This window comes from Mustelus asterias, chromosome 21, assembly GCF_964213995.1.
Source record: "Mustelus asterias chromosome 21, sMusAst1.hap1.1, whole genome shotgun sequence".
Taxonomy (NCBI): Eukaryota; Metazoa; Chordata; class Chondrichthyes; order Carcharhiniformes; family Triakidae; genus Mustelus; species Mustelus asterias.
Window position 1 is genome coordinate 5,083,319 of NC_135821.1, and position 17,561 is coordinate 5,100,879.

Sequence of the window (17,561 nt, forward strand, 5' to 3'; positions counted from 1 at the left end):
CCTTTGGTTAGTGCTACACTGGGACATGCCCTTTGGTTAGTACTACACTGGGACATGCCCCTTGGTTAATGCTACACTGGGACATGCCCTTTGGTTAGTAATACACTGGGACATGCCCTTTGGTTAGTGCTACACTGGGACATGCCCTTTGGTTAGTACTACACTGGGACATGCCCCTTGGTTAATGCTACACTGGGACATGCCCTTTGGTTAGTAATACACTGGGACATGCCCTTTGGTTAGTGCTACACTGGGACATGCCCTTTGGTTAGTACTACACTGGGACATGCCCTTTGGTTAGTACTACACTGGGACATGCCCTTTGGTTAGTACTACACTGGGACATGCCCTTTGGTTAGTACTACACTGGGACATGCCCTTTGGTTAATGCTACACTGGGACATGCCCTTTGGTTAGTGCTACACTGGGACATGCCCTTTGGTTAGTACTACACTGGGACATGCCCTTTGGTTAATGCTACACTGGGACATGCCCTTTGGTTAGTACTACACTGGGACATGCCCTTTGGTTAGTACTACACTGGGACATGCCCCTTGGTTAGTACTACACTGGGACATGCCCTTTGGTTAATGCTCCACTGGGACATGCCCTTTGGTTAGTACTACACTGGGACATGCCCTTTGGTTAGTACTACACTGGGACATGCCCTTTGGTTAGTACTACACTGGGACATGCCCCTTGGTTAGTACTACACTGGGACATGCCCTTTGGTTAGTACTACACTGGGACATGCCCTTTGGTTAGTACTACACTGGGACATGCCCTTTGGTTAGTAATACACTGGGACATGCCCTTTGGTTAGTACTACACTGGGACATGCCCTTTGGTTAGTAATACACTGGGACATGCCCTTTGGTTAGTAATACACTGGGACATGCCCTTTGGTTAGTACTACACTGGGACATGCCCTTTGGTTAGTACTACACTGGGACATGCCCTTTGGTTAGTAATACACTGAGGCATGCCCTTTGGTTTGTACTACACTGGGACATGCCCCTTGGTTAGTAATACACTGAGGCATGCCCTTTGGTTAGTACTACACTGGGACATGCCCTTTGGTTAGTACTACACTGAGGCATGCCCTTTGGTTTGTACTACACTGGGACATGCCCCTTGGTTAGTAATACACTGAGGCATGCCCTTTGGTTAGTAATACACTGAGGCATGCCCTTTGGTTAGTAATACACTGAGGCATGCCCTTTGGTTAGTACTACACTGGGACATGCCCTTTGGTTTGTACTACACTGGGACATGCCCTTTGGTTTGTACTACACTGGGACATGCCCTTTGGTTAGTAATACACTGGGACATGCCCTTTGGTTAGTAATACACTGAGGCATGCCCTTTGGTTAGTACTACACTGGGACATGCCCTTTGGTTAGTAATACACTGGGACATGCCCTTTGGTTAGTAATACACTGGGACATGCCCTTTGGTTAGTACTACACTGGGACATGCCCTTTGGTTAGTAATACACTGGGACATGCCCTTTGGTTAGTAATACACTGAGGCATGCCCTTTGGTTAGTACTACACTGGGACATGCCCTTTGGTTAGTACTACACTGGGACATGCCCTTTGGTTAGTACTACACTGGGACATGCCCCTTGGTTAGTACTACACTGGGACATGCCCTTTGGTTAGTAATACACTGAGGCATGCCCTTTGGTTAGTACTACACTGGGACATGCCCTTTGGTTAGTACTACACTGGGACATGCCCTTTGGTTAGTGCTACACTGGGACATGCCCTTTGGTTAGTACTACACTGGGACATGCCCTTTGGTTAGTAATACACTGGGACATGCCCTTTGGTTAGTACTACACTGGGACATGCCCTTTGGTTAGTAATACACTGAGGCATGCCCTTTGGTTAGTAATACACTGAGGCATGCCCTTTGGTTAGTAATACACTGAGGCATGCCCTTTGGTTAGTAATACACTGAGGCATGCCCTTTGGTTAGTACTACACTGGGAAATGCCCTTTGGTTTGTACTACACTGGGACATGCCCTTTGGTTAGTAATACACTGAGGCATGCCCTTTGGTTAGTACTACACTGGGACATGCCCTTTGGTTTGTACTACACTGGGACATGCCCTTTGGTTAGTAATACACTGGGACATGCCCTTTGGTTTGTACTACACTGGGACATGCCCTTTGGTTAGTACTACACTGGGACATGCCCTTTGGTTTGTACTACACTGGGACATGCCCTTTGGTTTGTACTACACTGGGACATGCCCTTTGGTTAGTAATACACTGGGACATGCCCTTTGGTTAGTAATACACTGAGGCATGCCCTTTGGTTAGTACTACACTGGGACATGCCCTTTGGTTAGTACTACACTGGGACATGCCCTTTGGTTTGTACTACACTGGGACATGCCCTTTGGTTAGTAATACACTGGGACATGCCATTTGGTTAGTAATACACTGGGACATGCCCTTTGGTTAGTACTACACTGGGACATGCCCTTTGGTTAGTAATACACTGGGACATGCCCTTTGGTTAGTACTACACTGGGACATGCCCTTTGGTTAGTAATACACTGGGACATGCCCTTTGGTTAGTACTACACTGGGACATGCCCTTTGGTTAGTAATACACTGGGACATGCCCTTTGGTTAGTAATACACTGAGGCATGCCCTTTGGTTAGTACTACACTGGGACATGCCCTTTGGTTAGTACTACACTGGGACATGCCCTTTGGTTTGTACTACACTGGGACATGCCCTTTGGTTAGTACTACACTGGGACATGCCCTTTGGTTAGTACTACACTGGGACATGCCCCTTGGTTAGTACTACACTGGGACATGCCCTTTGGTTAGTAATACACTGAGGCATGCCCTTTGGTTAGTACTACACTGGGACATGCCCTTTGGTTAGTACTACACTGGGACATGCCCTTTGGTTAGAAATACACTGGGACATGCCCTTTGGTTAGTAATACACTGGGACATGCCCTTTGGTTAGTACTACACTGGGACATGCCCTTTGGTTAGTAATACACTGGGACATGCCCTTTGGTTAGTAATACACTGGGACATGCCCTTTGGTTAGTAATACACTGGGACATGCCCTTTGGTTAGTACTACACTGGGACATGCCCTTTGGTTAGTACTACACTGGGACATGCCCTTTGGTTAGTAATACACTGAGGCATGCCCTTTGGTTAGTAATACACTGAGGCATGCCCTTTGGTTAGTAATACACTGAGGCATGCCCTTTGGTTAGTACTACACTGGGACATGCCCTTTGGTTAGTAATACACTGAGGCATGCCCTTTGGTTAGTAATACACTGAGGCATGCCCTTTGGTTTGTACTACACTGGGACATGCCCTTTGGTTAGTAATACACTGAGGCATGCCCTTTGGTTAGTACTACACTGGGACATGCCCCTTGGTTAGTACTACACTGGGACATGCCCTTTGGTTAGTAATACACTGGGACATGCCCTTTGGTTAGTACTACACTGGGACATGCCCTTTGGTTTGTACTACACTGGGACATGCCCTTTGGTTAGTACTACACTGGGACATGCCCTTTGGTTAGTACTACACTGGGACATGCCCTTTGGTTTGTACTACACTGGGACATGCCCTTTGGTTAGTACTACACTGGGACATGCCCTTTGGTTAGTGCTACACTGGGACATGCCCTTTGGTTTGTACTACACTGGGACATGCCCTTTGGTTAGTACTACACTGGGACATGCCCTTTGGTTAGTACTACACTGGGACATGCCCTTTGGTTAGTACTACACTGGGACATGCCCTTTGGTTAGTACTACACTGGGACATGCCCTTTGGTTAGTACTACACTGGGACATGCCCTTTGGTTAGTAATACACTGGGACATGCCCTTTGGTTAGTAATACACTGAGGCATGCCCTTTGGTTAGTACTACACTGGGACATGCCCTTTGGTTAGTAATACACTGGGACATGCCCTTTGGTTAGTAATACACTGAGGCATGCCCTTTGCTTTGTACTACACTGAGACATGCCCTTTGGTTAGTACTACACTGGGACATGCCCTTTGGTTAGTACTACACTGGGACATGCCCTTTGGTTAGTAATACACTGGGACATGCCCTTTGGTTAGTAATACACTGAGGCATGCCCTTTGGTTAGTACTACACTGGGACATGCCCTTTGGTTAGTAATACACTGGGACATGCCCTTTGGTTAGTAATACACTGAGACATGCCCTTTGGTTAGTACTATACTGGGACATGCCCTTTGGTTAGTAATACACTGAGGCATGCCCTTTGGTTTGTACTATACTGGGACATGCCCTTGCATCATCAGAAAACATTCTGTTAACGTTTAGCTTGTGGTTTGAATCAGCAGACTGTCACATGACTTCCAACTACAGCGCTGACTGCCGTCATTTAAGCTGAAGTATTAGAATTGGATTAGAATCATAGAATCGCTACAGTGCAGAAGCATTAATTCGGCCCATCGAGTCTGCACTGAGTCTTCGACAGAGCATCATACCCAGATTCTATCGGCTTAACTCAATATACTTACACTGTTAATACACCTAACCTTGACATCCTTGAACATTAAGAGGCACATCTTGGGACACTAAGGGCCAATTTAGCATGGCCAATCCACCTAACCTATCCACTTTGGGAAACTAAGGTGCAATTTATCATGGTCAATCAACCTAACGTACACATCTTGGGACATTAAGGGGCAATTTAGCATGGCCAATCCACCTAACGTACACATCTTTGGACACTAAGTGACAATTTAGCTTGGCCAATCCATCTAACCTGCACATCTGTGGACACTAAGGGGACAATTTAGCATTTCATGATTGGAGCATGAGCTCCCTGGTTGAGGTAATGGTTGCTTGTCCAATCAGAGAGTCTCACATGTGTATATATTGAGGAGTGTCATGGCTACTGACCCTCTGGATTCTGATTGTGTCCCTGAAGCAGTCTTGGGAGTGCAATTGAGTTTGTAAATAAAGGGAATCTGGTGAAAGGACACCGACCTCTGAGGAATTATTTACCCTCACAAGTGCATATTTAATGAGCGTTGTTTTTAATTCATTCCTGCAGCCGTGTGGTTAACTGCCCCTCTGAAATGGGCTGGCAAAGCACTCAGTCCAAGGGAAATCAGGGATGGGCTACAAATGCTGGGCCTTACCTAGCGACATCCACATCCCATGAAAGACTAAAATGTATAAACCACTGCCTATATCACTGAATATATTCCAAATCCTGTGATTATGTTACATAATCACAACAATGACCGAGATTCTCGGAGCTCGCCTACGGGTGGGATTTTCCAGACCCGTTGCGGTGAATGGAGATTTGACTGCGTGCCCAATTCTCCAGTCTCGGTACCTCAATCGGGGAGCTCAAACTCCAATCATTACCTCAATCAGGGAGCCCATACTCCAATCATTGCCTTAATCAGGGATCTCACACTCTAATTATTACCTCAATCAGGGAGCTCATACTCTAATCATTTCTGCAATTAGGAAGCTCATACTCTAATCATTTCTGCAATTAGGAAGCTCATACTCCAAGAGGCCAGCCTCATAGGCTTTGTTGAGGTCATGACAAGGAAATCTGCCAACCTTACCTGGGTCTGATAGTCACATAAAGGCCAGACCGGGTAAGGATGGCAAATTTCCTTCCCTAAAGGACATTAGTGAACCAGATGGGTTTTTCCAACAATCGACAATAATTTCATGGTCAGATTTCTATTGAGTTCAAATTTCATTATCTTTTTAAAATTCATTCGTGGGACATGGGTGCCACTGGCTGGTCAGAAATTATTGCCCGTTCCTAGTTGCCCGAGGACAGTTGAGAGGCAACCACATTGCTGTGGCTCTGGAGTCACATGTAGGCCAGACCGGGTAAGGACGGCAGATTTCCTTCCCTAAAGGGACATTAGTGAACCAGATGGGTTTTTCCGACAATCGATGATAGTCGTCATGGTTTCCATAATCAAGACTAGTTTTATAATTCTAGATTTAGTAATCTAGATTTGATTTGATTTGATTTATTATTATCACATGTATTAGTGTCCAGTGGAAAGTACTGTTTCTTGTGTGCAATACAGGCAAAGCATACCATTCATAAAGAAGGAAACTAGAGAGTGCAGAATGTTACAGTGATAACTAGGGTGTAGAGAAAGATCAGCTTAATGCAAGGTAGATCCATTCAATAGTGTGGTGGCAGCAGGGAAGAAGCTGTTCTTGAGTCGGTTGGTACGTGACCTCAGACTTTTGTATCTTTTTCCCCACGGAAGAAGGCGGAAGAGAGAATGTCTGGGGTGCGTGGGGTCCTTGATTATGCTGGCTGCTTTTCCGAGGCAGCGGGAAGTGTAGATAGATTCAATGGATGGGAGGCTGGTTTGCGTGATGGACTGGGCTTCGTTCACAACCCTTTGTAGTTCCTTGTGGTCTTGGGCAGAGCAGGAGCCATACCAAACTGTGATACAACCAGAAAGAATGCTTTCTATGGTGCATCTGTAAAAATTGCAAATTCTAATTCCACCAGCTGCCATGGCGAGATTTGAACTCATGTCCCCCAGAGCATTGGCCTGGTTTTGGATTGCTAGTCCAGTGACATCACCAGCTACACCACTCTCTTTCCCATTTCTCCAACGTGGAGCCCTGCCATAAAGTAGCCCCACTTACCCTCCAAGAGTGTCTCCCACCTTCCAGCCCACTTCCGCCAACAGAACATGCCAGAATGTGGGAGAGGAGTGAGGGGAAAGGGTGAGGGGGCGGAGGTGGAATGACGGAGGGAGAAGGGAGGAAATGAGGGAGGTTGAGGGAGAATGAAGGAGGGAGGAGAGATGAGGGGGGAGGGAGGGAAAAGGGAGGAAATGAAGGCAGCTGAGAGAGGAATGAGGGAGGGAGGAGAAATGAGAGGGAGGGAGGGAGGGAGGGAGGGAGGGAGGGAAGGAAGGAATGGGGTGCGAGAATAAAGAAGGGGGGAATTGGGAGGGAGAGGGAGGAGAGGGACTGGAAAATAGAGGAGTCGGAAGGGGAAGATTTCCAATGATCAGGAATTTGGGAAAAATCGATCATTTAAGGAATGAAGCTTTTGAAAAGTCAATGTAATGCTTTCTGTACTATCCCTTTACTAATGCATATTCTTTCTCAACAGGAGGTCATTGGCAGCAGCAATTGTTCAAGTGAGTCCCACAGTTTTCTTTACATTTGAATATTTGATAAGTATTCTGTTAGATTGCTCTGCTCAATATTCTGTTTGTCCTTTTCATGTTAACTGATTTCTTGCAAAGCTAACATTCTAACTTCAGGCTAAAGTGATCTGGTAGCAAAGCGACATTGGTTTGATCAGGCACTGCAACTTTTCACAATGCTACATGAGCAATTCTCTCATTTATTATCACATGTAATGCGATACAGTGAAAAGTATTGTATCTTGCATTGCTCTACAGACAAAGCATACCATTCATAGAGTACATAAGGGAGAAGGAAAGAATCGTAGAATCCCCACAGTGCAGAAGGAGGCCATTCAGCCCATTAAACTTGCACCGACAACCCACCCCGACACTATCTCTGTAACCCCATGTATTTACCCCATAGTCCACCTGTCACTAAGGGACAATTTAGCATGGCCAATCAACCTGGGCGGCACGGTAGCACAGTGGTTAGCACTGCTGCTTCACAGCTCCAGGGTCCCGGGTTCGATTCCCGGGTCGGGTCACTGTCTGTGTGGAGTTTGCACATTCTCCTCGTGTCTGCGTGGGTTTCCTCCGGGTGCTCCGGTTTCCTCCCACAGTCCAAAGATGTGCGGGTTAGGTTGATTGGCCAGGTTAAAAATTGCCCCTTAGAGTCCTGGGATGTGTAGGTTAGAGAGATTAGCGGGTAAATGTGTGGGGGTAGGGCCTGGGTGGGATTGTGGTCGGTGCAGACTCGATGGGCCGAATGGCCTCCTTCTGCACTGTAGGGTTTCTATGATTTCTATGAACCTAACCTGCACATCTGTAGGGATTCATTGGCCATGCTAAATTGTCTCTCAGTGTCCAAAGATGTGCAGGTTAGGTGGATTGGCCATGCTAAATTGTCTCTCAGTGTCCAAAGATGTGCAGGTTAGGTGGATTGGCCATGCTAAAATGCCCCTTAGTGTCCAAAGATGTGCAGGTTAGGTGGATTGACCAGGCTAAATTGCCCCTTAGTGTCCAAAGATGTGCAAGTTAGGTGGATTGGACATGTTAAATTGCCCCTTAGTGTCCAAAGATGTGCAGGTTAGGTGGATTGGCCATGCTAAATTGCCACTTAGTATCCAAAGATGTGCAGGTTAGGTGGATTGGCCATGCTAAATTGTCCCTTAAGTGTCCAAAGATGTGCAAGTTAGGTGGATTGGCCATGCTAAATTGCCCCTTAGTGTCCAAAGATGTGCAGGTTAGGTGGATTGGCCATGCTAAATTGCCCCTTAGTGTCCAAAAGAGGCGCACGCTTTAAGATATACTTCTGTAGGGATTCTATGATGGATTACCCGCAAGGATGAATTGAGTTGTCAGGATGGCATCCTTCTCTGGAGAGCATGAGTCATTGTCCCTGTACCCAACAGAGAGCTACTTCTATTGGAATTACATCGTGTTCATCTCGACATCTCGAAGATGAAGATGCTCGCCAGAAGTTATGTCTGGTGGCCTGGCACTAATGCCAATATTGAGAGCCTGGGCAAGCACTGTGAACAGTGCCAATTGCAACGAAGCTTACCTGAGGCAGGCCCACTACACCCTTGGGAATGCCCTGGCCAGCCATGGGTATGAGAAGGATGAAGAGGCTTTGGAGAAGGTACAGGAAAGATTTACCAGGATGTTGCCTGGTATGGAGGGCTTTAGCTATGAGGCGAGGTTGGAGAAACTTGGTTTGTTCTCACTGGAACGACGGAGGTTGAGGGGAGACCTGATAGAAGTCTACAAGATTATGAGGGGCATGGACAGAGTGGATAGTCAGAAGCTTTTTCCCAGGGTGGAAGAGTCAATTACTAAGGGGGCATAGGTTTAAGGTGCGAGGGGCAAGGTTTAAAGGAGATGTACGAGGCATGTTTTTCACACAGAGGGTGGTGGGTGCCTGGAACTTGCTGCCGGGGGTTGGGGGGTGGGGGGGGGGGGGCTAGTGGGAGCAGATACGATAGTGACTTTTAAGGGACGTCTTGACAAATACATGAATAGGATGGGGATAGAGGGATATGGTTCCTGGAAGGTTTTATTTCATACGGGGAATATGGTCGGTGCAGGCTTGGAGGGTGGAAGGGCCTGTTCCTGTGCTGTAATTTTCTTTGTTCTTTGTTTTTTGTTCTATTCATATCAATCAACACGGTCACTTATGGTGGATGATGTTGTGTGTGAGGAATTTTGGTAGTGGGTCGAATTGGATCCCTGAAATCATCTCTAAAGCTCTTTTTTTTTGATTGGTGGTTGGCTGGCCAGTATTTATTGCCCATCGCTGAGGGCATTTAAGAATCAACCACATTGCTGTGGGTTTGGAGTCACATGTAGGCCAGACCGGGTAAGGATGGCAGATTTCCTTCCCTAAAGGGACATTAGTGAACCAGATGGGTTTTTCCAACAATCGACAATGGCTTTATGGTCATCAGTAGATTCTTAATTCCAGATTTTTAAAATTGAATTCAAATTCCACCATCTGCCGTGACGGGATTCGAACCCGGGTCCCCAGAACATTAGCTGAGTTTCTGGATTTAATAGTCCAGCGATAATACCACTCGGCCATCGCCTCTCCCTGGTCTACTGGGGGGGGCGGCACGGTGGCACAGTGGTTAGCACAGCTACCTCACATCACCAGGAACCCGGGTTCAATTCCGGCCTCGGGTCACTGTCTGTGTGGAGTTTGCACGTTCTCCCCGTGTCTGCGTGGTTTTCCTCCGGGTGCTCCGGTTTCCTCCCACATTCCAAAGATATGCGGGTTAAGATGATTGGCCATGCTAAATTGACCCTTAGTGTCAGGGGGATTAGCAGGGTAAATATATGGGGTTACAGGGATGGGGCCTGGGTTGGATTGTGGTTGGTGTCGGATCGATGGCCGGATGGCCACCTTCTGCACTGTATGGATTCTATGGATTCTACACTAGCATGACCCTTGCGACGTGTAGTGGATCCTATGACTGTGAATATGTTTCCACGTGTGTTCTCCTGTCTGGGAAATGAACTGAAAAGGAACCCAGTGAGAGGGGTTGATCAGGTGTGTCTACGTGGAACAAATGAACGTAAACAGAATATATTTTTCCATTGAGTTGCTGCCTCTATCCCAATAGACTCAACTGATTAACAGGTTAGCTGTCCCTGAGCTACCTGGAACATGACTCATTTATGTTTTTCCGTTCACTCGCCGTGACTAACGTCAAACATCTCTAAGTTTGTTCACCAAGCTTACTTCCCACACTGCCTGAAATCGAAAGAGCCAGCAACACCGGTGGCTGAGATAGTTCCTCACTTGTCCGACCATTTGCATGACTGACTTACAGGCGCCATGTCCCATCAACCCACCAAGTTCAAGATCTCCCTTGGCAACCCATTGGTTGGAAGTTCCTCAGTGCGATTGTATTAACCAATAGGAATTTTGAGTGAGATAAATGGAGTTGTGAGGGTGTTCATGTTTGCCAATGATTTGTGCCTCGCCTCTGAAGTAAAAATGGACTCTCTGTAGATTCGATATTATTATTAAAAATTCATTCATGAGATGTGGACATGGCAGCTTGTCCTTGAACTGAGTTCTGGTAGGGTTCTGAAGAATGTGGAGGAACAGAGAGATCTTGAGGTTCATATCCACAGATCTCTGAAGGTTGCCACTCAAGTGGATAGAGCCGTGAAGAAGGCCTATAGTGTGTTGGCGTTCATTAACAGGGGGTTTGAGTTTAAGAGCCGTGGGGTTATGCTGCAACTGTATAGGACCTTGGTGTGACCACATTTGGAATATTGCGTGCAGTCTGGTCACCTCACTATAAGAAGGATGTGGAGACACTGGAAAGAGTGCAGAGGAGATTTACCAGGATGCTGCCTGGTTTGGACGGTAGGTCTTATGAGGAAAGGTTGAGGGAACTGGGGCTTTTCTCTTTGGAGCGGAGGAGGTTGAGAGGGGACTTGATAGAGGTTTACAAGATGATGAGGGGGAGAGATAGAGTGAACGTTCAATGATTATTTCCTCGGGCGAATGGAGCGGTAACTACAGGGGCATAACTATAGGGTTCATGGTGGGAGATATAGGAAGGATGTCCGAGGTAGGTTTTTTACTCAGAGAGTGGTTGGGGTGTGGAATGGACTGCCTGCAGGAATAGTGGAGTCAGACACTTTAGGAACATTTAAGAAGCTATTGGATAGGTACATGGAGTACTTTGGGATGATAGGGAGGAAATAGCTTGATCTGGGTTTCAGACAAAGCTCGGCACAACATCGTGGGCCGAAGGGCCTGTTCTGTGCTGTACTGTTCTATGTTCTATGATCTATGAGTTGCCGGAATTTTACCAGCACGCCCGCCCCGATTCCGGGGCAGGCGAGGCTCGCAGAACGGCATTCCCGGTTGGCCTTGGGCAGAATCTAACGAGCCTCGAGCAAGCAAGGCAGTAAAATTCCAGCAAGTGTCTTGCTCGGCCATTTCAGAGGGGCAGTTAAGAATCAGCTACATTGCTGAAGGTTTGGAATCACATGTAGGCCAGGCCAGGTAAGGACGGCAGATTTCCTTCCCTGAAGGGACATTAGTGAACCAGGTGGGTTTTCCCGACAATCGACAATGGTTTCATGGTCATCAGTAGATTCTTAATTCCAGACATTTTTACGACAATCGATGATAGTTGTCATGGTCACCATTACTGAGACTAACTTTATAATTCCAGATTTCATTCGACTCATAGAATCCCTACAGTGCAGAAGGAGGCCATTCAGCCCATCGGGCCTGCACTGACAACAATCCCACCCATCCCGCATCCCCGTAACTCCACGTATTTATCCTGCTAGCTCCCCCTAACTTTAAGGGGCAATTTAGCACGGCCAATCCGCCTAACCCACACATCTTTGGACACTAAGGGGTAATTTAGAATGGCCGATCCACCTAAACTGCACATCTTTGGAGAGCTGTGGGAGGAAACCGGAGCATCCAGAGGAAATCCATGTGGATACGGGGAGAACGTGCAGACTCCACACAGACAGTCATCCGAGGCCGGATGCGAACCCAGGTCTCTGGCACCGTGAGGCAGCAGTGCTAACCAGCGCTGCCGTACCATCCTAAGTTATTACCCATCCCTAATCACCCCTTGAACTAAATGGTTTGCTGGGCAATTTCGGGAGGGCAGTTATGAATCAACCACATTGCTGTGGCTCTGGAGTCACATGTAGGCCAGACAGGGTAAGGACGGCAGATTTCCTTCCCTAAAGGGGACATGAGTGAACCAGATGGATTTTAACAGCAATCGATGACAGTTGTCAAGGTCACTCTTAGTAGTAGTTTATTTATTAGTCGCATGTAGGCATACATTAACACTGCAATGAAGTTACTGTGAAAATCCCCTCGTCGCCACACTCCGGCGTCTGTTCGGGTTACACTGAGGGAGAATTTAGCACGGCCAATGCACCCTAACCAGTCTTTCGAACTGTGGGAGGAAACCGGAGCACCCGGAGGAAACCCACGCAGACATGGGGAGAATGTGCGGACTCTGCACAGACAGTGACCCAAGCCGGGAATCGAACTCGGGTCCCTGGCGCTGTGAGGCAGCAGTGCTAACCCACTGTGCCACCGTGCACTGAAAGGCGCTTTCAATTCCAAATTTCACTCAATTGAATTTAAATTTCACCAGCTGCTGTGTCCCGTGTCCCCCAGACATTTAGCCTGGGGATTCTGGATAACTAGCCCAGTGACATTAACATGGCTGTCTCCCCACTCACCCCCTATCCTCCTGGTTCAATTAAATGACGGGTGTATGTTTGCCAGTAAATGCCTTTCTAAACTTTGTCTAATTGTGCAACATTGATTCAAGGAAAATCTTCTCCTGGTCACATAAAATACAGGCAAAAAATATAACACTGGGATTTATAACTGATGGACTTTCACATGGTGAAAACACCATGGCAACCAGCACAGGAAACCCATTGATTGGAAGTTCCTCAGGGAGATTATATTTACCAATAGGAAAATGTTGAGTTGGATAAATGGAGTTATGAGGGTGTCCATGTTTGCCAATGATTTGTGCCTCGCCTCTGAATAACAATGGATGTTCCTCAGTTGAGCCTGTTAACCAACCCATTCGCTAATGTCTCAGCTCTGCACGGGTCACAGTAGCTGTTCAGACCTAGTTGGGGAGGCGATGGCCTGGTGGTATTATTGCTAGATTAGTAATCCAGAAACTCAGCTAATGTCCTGGAGACCCGGGTTCGAATCCCGCCACGGCAGCTGGTGGAATTTGAATTCAATTAAAAATATCTGGAATTAAGAATCTACTGATGACCATAAAACCTTTGCCGATTATCGGAAAAACCCACCTGGCTCACATGGAAAGGAAATCTGCCGTTCTTACCCGGTCTGGCCTACATGTGACTCCAGAGCCACAGCAATGCGGTTGACTCTCAACTGCCCTCCAAGGCAACTGGGGATGGGTAATAAATGCTGGCCCAGCCAGCGATGCCCATGTCCCACGAATGAATAATAGCGAGTGTGCAGAGTGGTCCAAGTGCCCGTTCTGTCTTGGTGAGTATTGGAAGGACTGCCCACCCACATCAATATCAAGCTCTGTAAAACAAAAGGTCTTTCTTGAAGAGGAACGCCGCATAGTAACGTTAACATTGTATTGTGAATGGGAATTGACATCATCAGCCCTGGTCACACCCGACCTAATGACATCAAATCTGACCTTAAAACTAAATTTTGAGACCGGATGCCAAGAGGGAGTGCTTGGATCTGAGGTAAACTGATGAGATATGACGCCTCCAAGTGAGTAGGCGTGGCAGAAATGGGGCGGCACGGTGACACAGTGGGTTAGCGCTGCTGCCTCACAGCGCCAGGGACCTGGGTTCGATTCCCGGCCTCGGGTCACTGTCTGTGCAGTGTCTGCACGTTCTCCCCGTGTCTGCGTGGGTTTCCTCCGGGTGCTCCGGTTTCCTCCCACAGTCTGAAAGACGTGCTGGTTAGATTGCATTGGCCGTGCTAAATTCTCCCTCAGTGTCCCCGAACAGGCGCTGGAGTGTGGCGACTAGGGGATTTTCACAGTAACTTCATTGTAGTGTTAATGAAAGCCTACTTGTGACACTAATAAATATACTTAAATTGAATTGTAGAATTCCTGCAGTGCAGAAAGAGGTCATTCGGCCCATCGAGTCTGCACCGACTCTACGACAGAGCATCTTACCCAGGCCCAACACCTGCCCTAACCCCACGACACCATATATTTACCATGGCCAATCCACCTATCTACACATTTTGGACACTAAGGAGACAATGTCGCATAACCAATACACCTAACCTACACATCTTTGGACACTAAGGGGTGATTTAGCACGGTCAATCCACCTAGCCTACACATTTTTGGACACTAAGGAGACAATGTAGCATAACCCAATCCACCTAACCTACATATCTTTGGACACTAAGGGGCAATTTAGCAAGCCAATCCACCTAACCTGCACATCTTTGGACACTAAGGAGACAATTTAGCATGGCTAATCCACCTAACCTGCATACCTTTGGACACTAAGGGACAATTTAGCATGGCCAATCCACCTAACCTACACATCTTTGGACACTAAGGGGCAACTTAGCATGGCCAGTCAACCTAACTAGCACATCTTTGGTCTGTGGGAGGAAACCAGAGCACCCGGAGGAAACCCACGCAGACATGGGGAGAACGTGCAAACTCCACACAGACAGTGACCCAAGGCTGGAATCAAATCAGAGTCCCTGGCGCTGTGAGGCAGCAGTGCTAACCACTGTGCCACCATGCCGCCCATGGAATGAACCAATAGCCAACATTTTTAATGGCATCTTCTTTGACGTTTGTTCAGTGTAAGCACCGAAATACTAGCCTGATCTTCTGTCCTGAAGCCCTATTTTGAGATGTAGTTGAAATTTAAGCTCGTAATTAAACATATTACCCATGCTATGATGCAGAAGACGTAAGAATGTGGAACCAGCCCAGAGAAAAAGCAATGGAAAGCCTTTCTTACCACTTTTATTGTTGTTAATCTATCAAATCCTGTTATCGCAGCGATTTCATGACCTTGTGGGAAGTTTGAGAGAAAATTGACTCCCGCCCTGTATCTGTGCAGCAGTGTTTCTTTGTATCATTATCTTTCTTTTAAAATTAACTTAAGCACTGAATAAATGTTAACACAGGGTTGGGATTGTATACCCTGGAGCAGGCAATGGGTAGAGAAAGACTTTGGTGGACTGGTCAAAACTGTGAAGGTAAAACTTACATAGAGTAACCAAATAGGAAGGTTCCCAGTGACAGGAGGGTCAGGTTCCAGAGTTTTACAATAGCAATTTACCTTTCTATAATAAAACGCCCTGAAATGCTTTACAGAAACAGTTATCAAACACGATTTGGCACCAAGCCACAGAATGAGGTGGTTGCCAAAAGCTTGGTCATAATGGTAGGCCTTAAGAGGCCTGAAAGAGGTGGCTGAGATAGCAAGGCAGACATATCTGTGTACAGTCCTGGTCACCCTATTATCGAAAGGATATTTTTAAACCAGAAAGAGTGCAGAAAAGATTTATTAGGATGCTACCGGGACTTGATGGTTTGAGTTACTAGGAGAGGCTGGACAGACTGGGACTTTTTCCCTGGAGCGTAGGAGGTTGAAGGGTGATCTTATAGAGGTCTATATAATAATGAGGGGCATAGATCAGCTAGATAGGCAACATCTTTTCCAAAAGGTAGGACAGTCTACAACTAGAGGGCATAGGTTTCAGGTGAGAGGGGAGAAATACAAAAGTGTCCAGAGGGGCAATTTTTTCACACAGAGGGTGGCGAGTGTCTGGAACAAGCTGCCAGAGGTAGTAGTAGAGGCGGGTACAATTTTGTCTTTTAAAAAGCATTTAGACAGTTACATGGGTACGATGGGTATAGAGGGATATGGGCCAAACACGGGCAATCGGGACTAGCTTAGTGGTTAAAAAAAAAGGGGCGTCATGGACAAGTTGGGCCAAAGGGCCAGTTTCCGTGCTGTAAACCCTTGTGACTCTGTATCGGGCAGGATTTTCCAGCCGCACTTGCCCCGAGGATGGGAAATCCCGCCCAATATCAACGCTCCTTTGCACGGTCCGTGTCCCGCCCACTACGATTCCCGTGGCAAACGGGACGGGAAAATTCCACCCATCTGGTTAGGAAGGGAATTCCAGAGTTTCAGAAAATCGGAAATGCTCAAGAAGCCAGAATCGTCAGAGTGCAGTGAACCGGCGGGATGGGGTTTTGGGGGTTGGGGTTTTGGGGGGTGGAGTTTCAGGGGGTGGGGTTTCAGGGGGTGGGGTTTCAGGGGGTGGGGTTTCAGGGGGCTGGGGTTTCTGGGGGGTGGGGTTTTGGGGGTGGAGTTTCGGGGGGTGGAATTTCGGAGGGTGGGATTTTGGGGAGGGTGGGATTTGGGGGGGTAGATGTGGTGAGGAGGGCTGCAGGGCTGGGAAAAGTTACAATGATAGGGAGAGATGAGACTGTGAGAGGATTTCAAAGCAAAGAATCCTACAATATAGAAGAAGGCCATCAGGCACTTCAGGTCCCACCCAGGCACTATCCTCGTAACCCCATGTATTTAACCTCCTAATCCCTAAGGGGCAATTTAGCATGGCCAATCCCTACAGTGCAGAAGGAGGCCATTTGGCCCATCGAGCCTGCACCAACAACAATCCCACCCAGCCCCTATCCCCGTGACCCCACGTATTTACCCTGTATTTACTTGTATGCACAGGGGTGACACGGTGGCACAGTGGTTAGCACTGCTGCCTCACAGCGCCAGGGTCCCGGGTTCAATTCCTGGCTTGGGTTACTGTCTGCATGGAGTTTGCACATTCTCCCCGTGTCTGCGTGGGTTTCCTCCGGGTGCTCCGGTGTCCTCCCACAGTCCAAAGATATGCTGGTTAGGTGAAATGGCCATGCTAAATTCTCCCTCAGTGTACCTGAACAGGCGCCGTGTGGCGACTGGGGGATTTTCAAAGTAACTTCATTGCAGTGTTAATGTAAGCCTACTTTGACTAATAAATAAACTTTAAAACGTTTTAATCCCCCTCACACTAAGGGGCAATTTAGCATGGCCAATCCACCTAATCTGTACATCTTTGGACTGTGGGAAGAAACCGGAGCACCCGGAGGAATACCACGCAGACACATGGAGAATGTGCAAACTCCACACAGACAGTGACCCAAGCTGGGAATCGAATGCTAAAATTGCCCCTTAGTATCAGGGGGACTAGCTAGTGTAAATGCATGGGGGTTATAGGGATAGAGTCTGGGTGGAATTGTGATCAGTGCAGTCTCAATGGGCCGAATGGCCTCCTTCTTCACTGTCGGATTCTCTGATTCTATGGTCTACCTCTCCAC

At 47.4% G+C, this 17,561-nt stretch overlaps 1 protein-coding gene across 2 annotated transcripts in view; it reads left to right on the forward strand.

The window, feature by feature from the left end:
- LOC144509045 (receptor-type tyrosine-protein phosphatase H-like) overlaps nucleotides 1–17,561 on the forward strand; it is a 105,303-nt gene that overhangs the window by 16,568 nt on the left and 71,174 nt on the right. For both annotated transcript variants that reach the window (XM_078237326.1, XM_078237327.1), the window contains exon 2: nucleotides 7,164–7,191. In XM_078237326.1, the coding sequence (XP_078093452.1) occupies nucleotides 7,164–7,191 (28 nt within the window). The remainder of the gene's footprint in view (nucleotides 1–7,163; nucleotides 7,192–17,561) is intronic.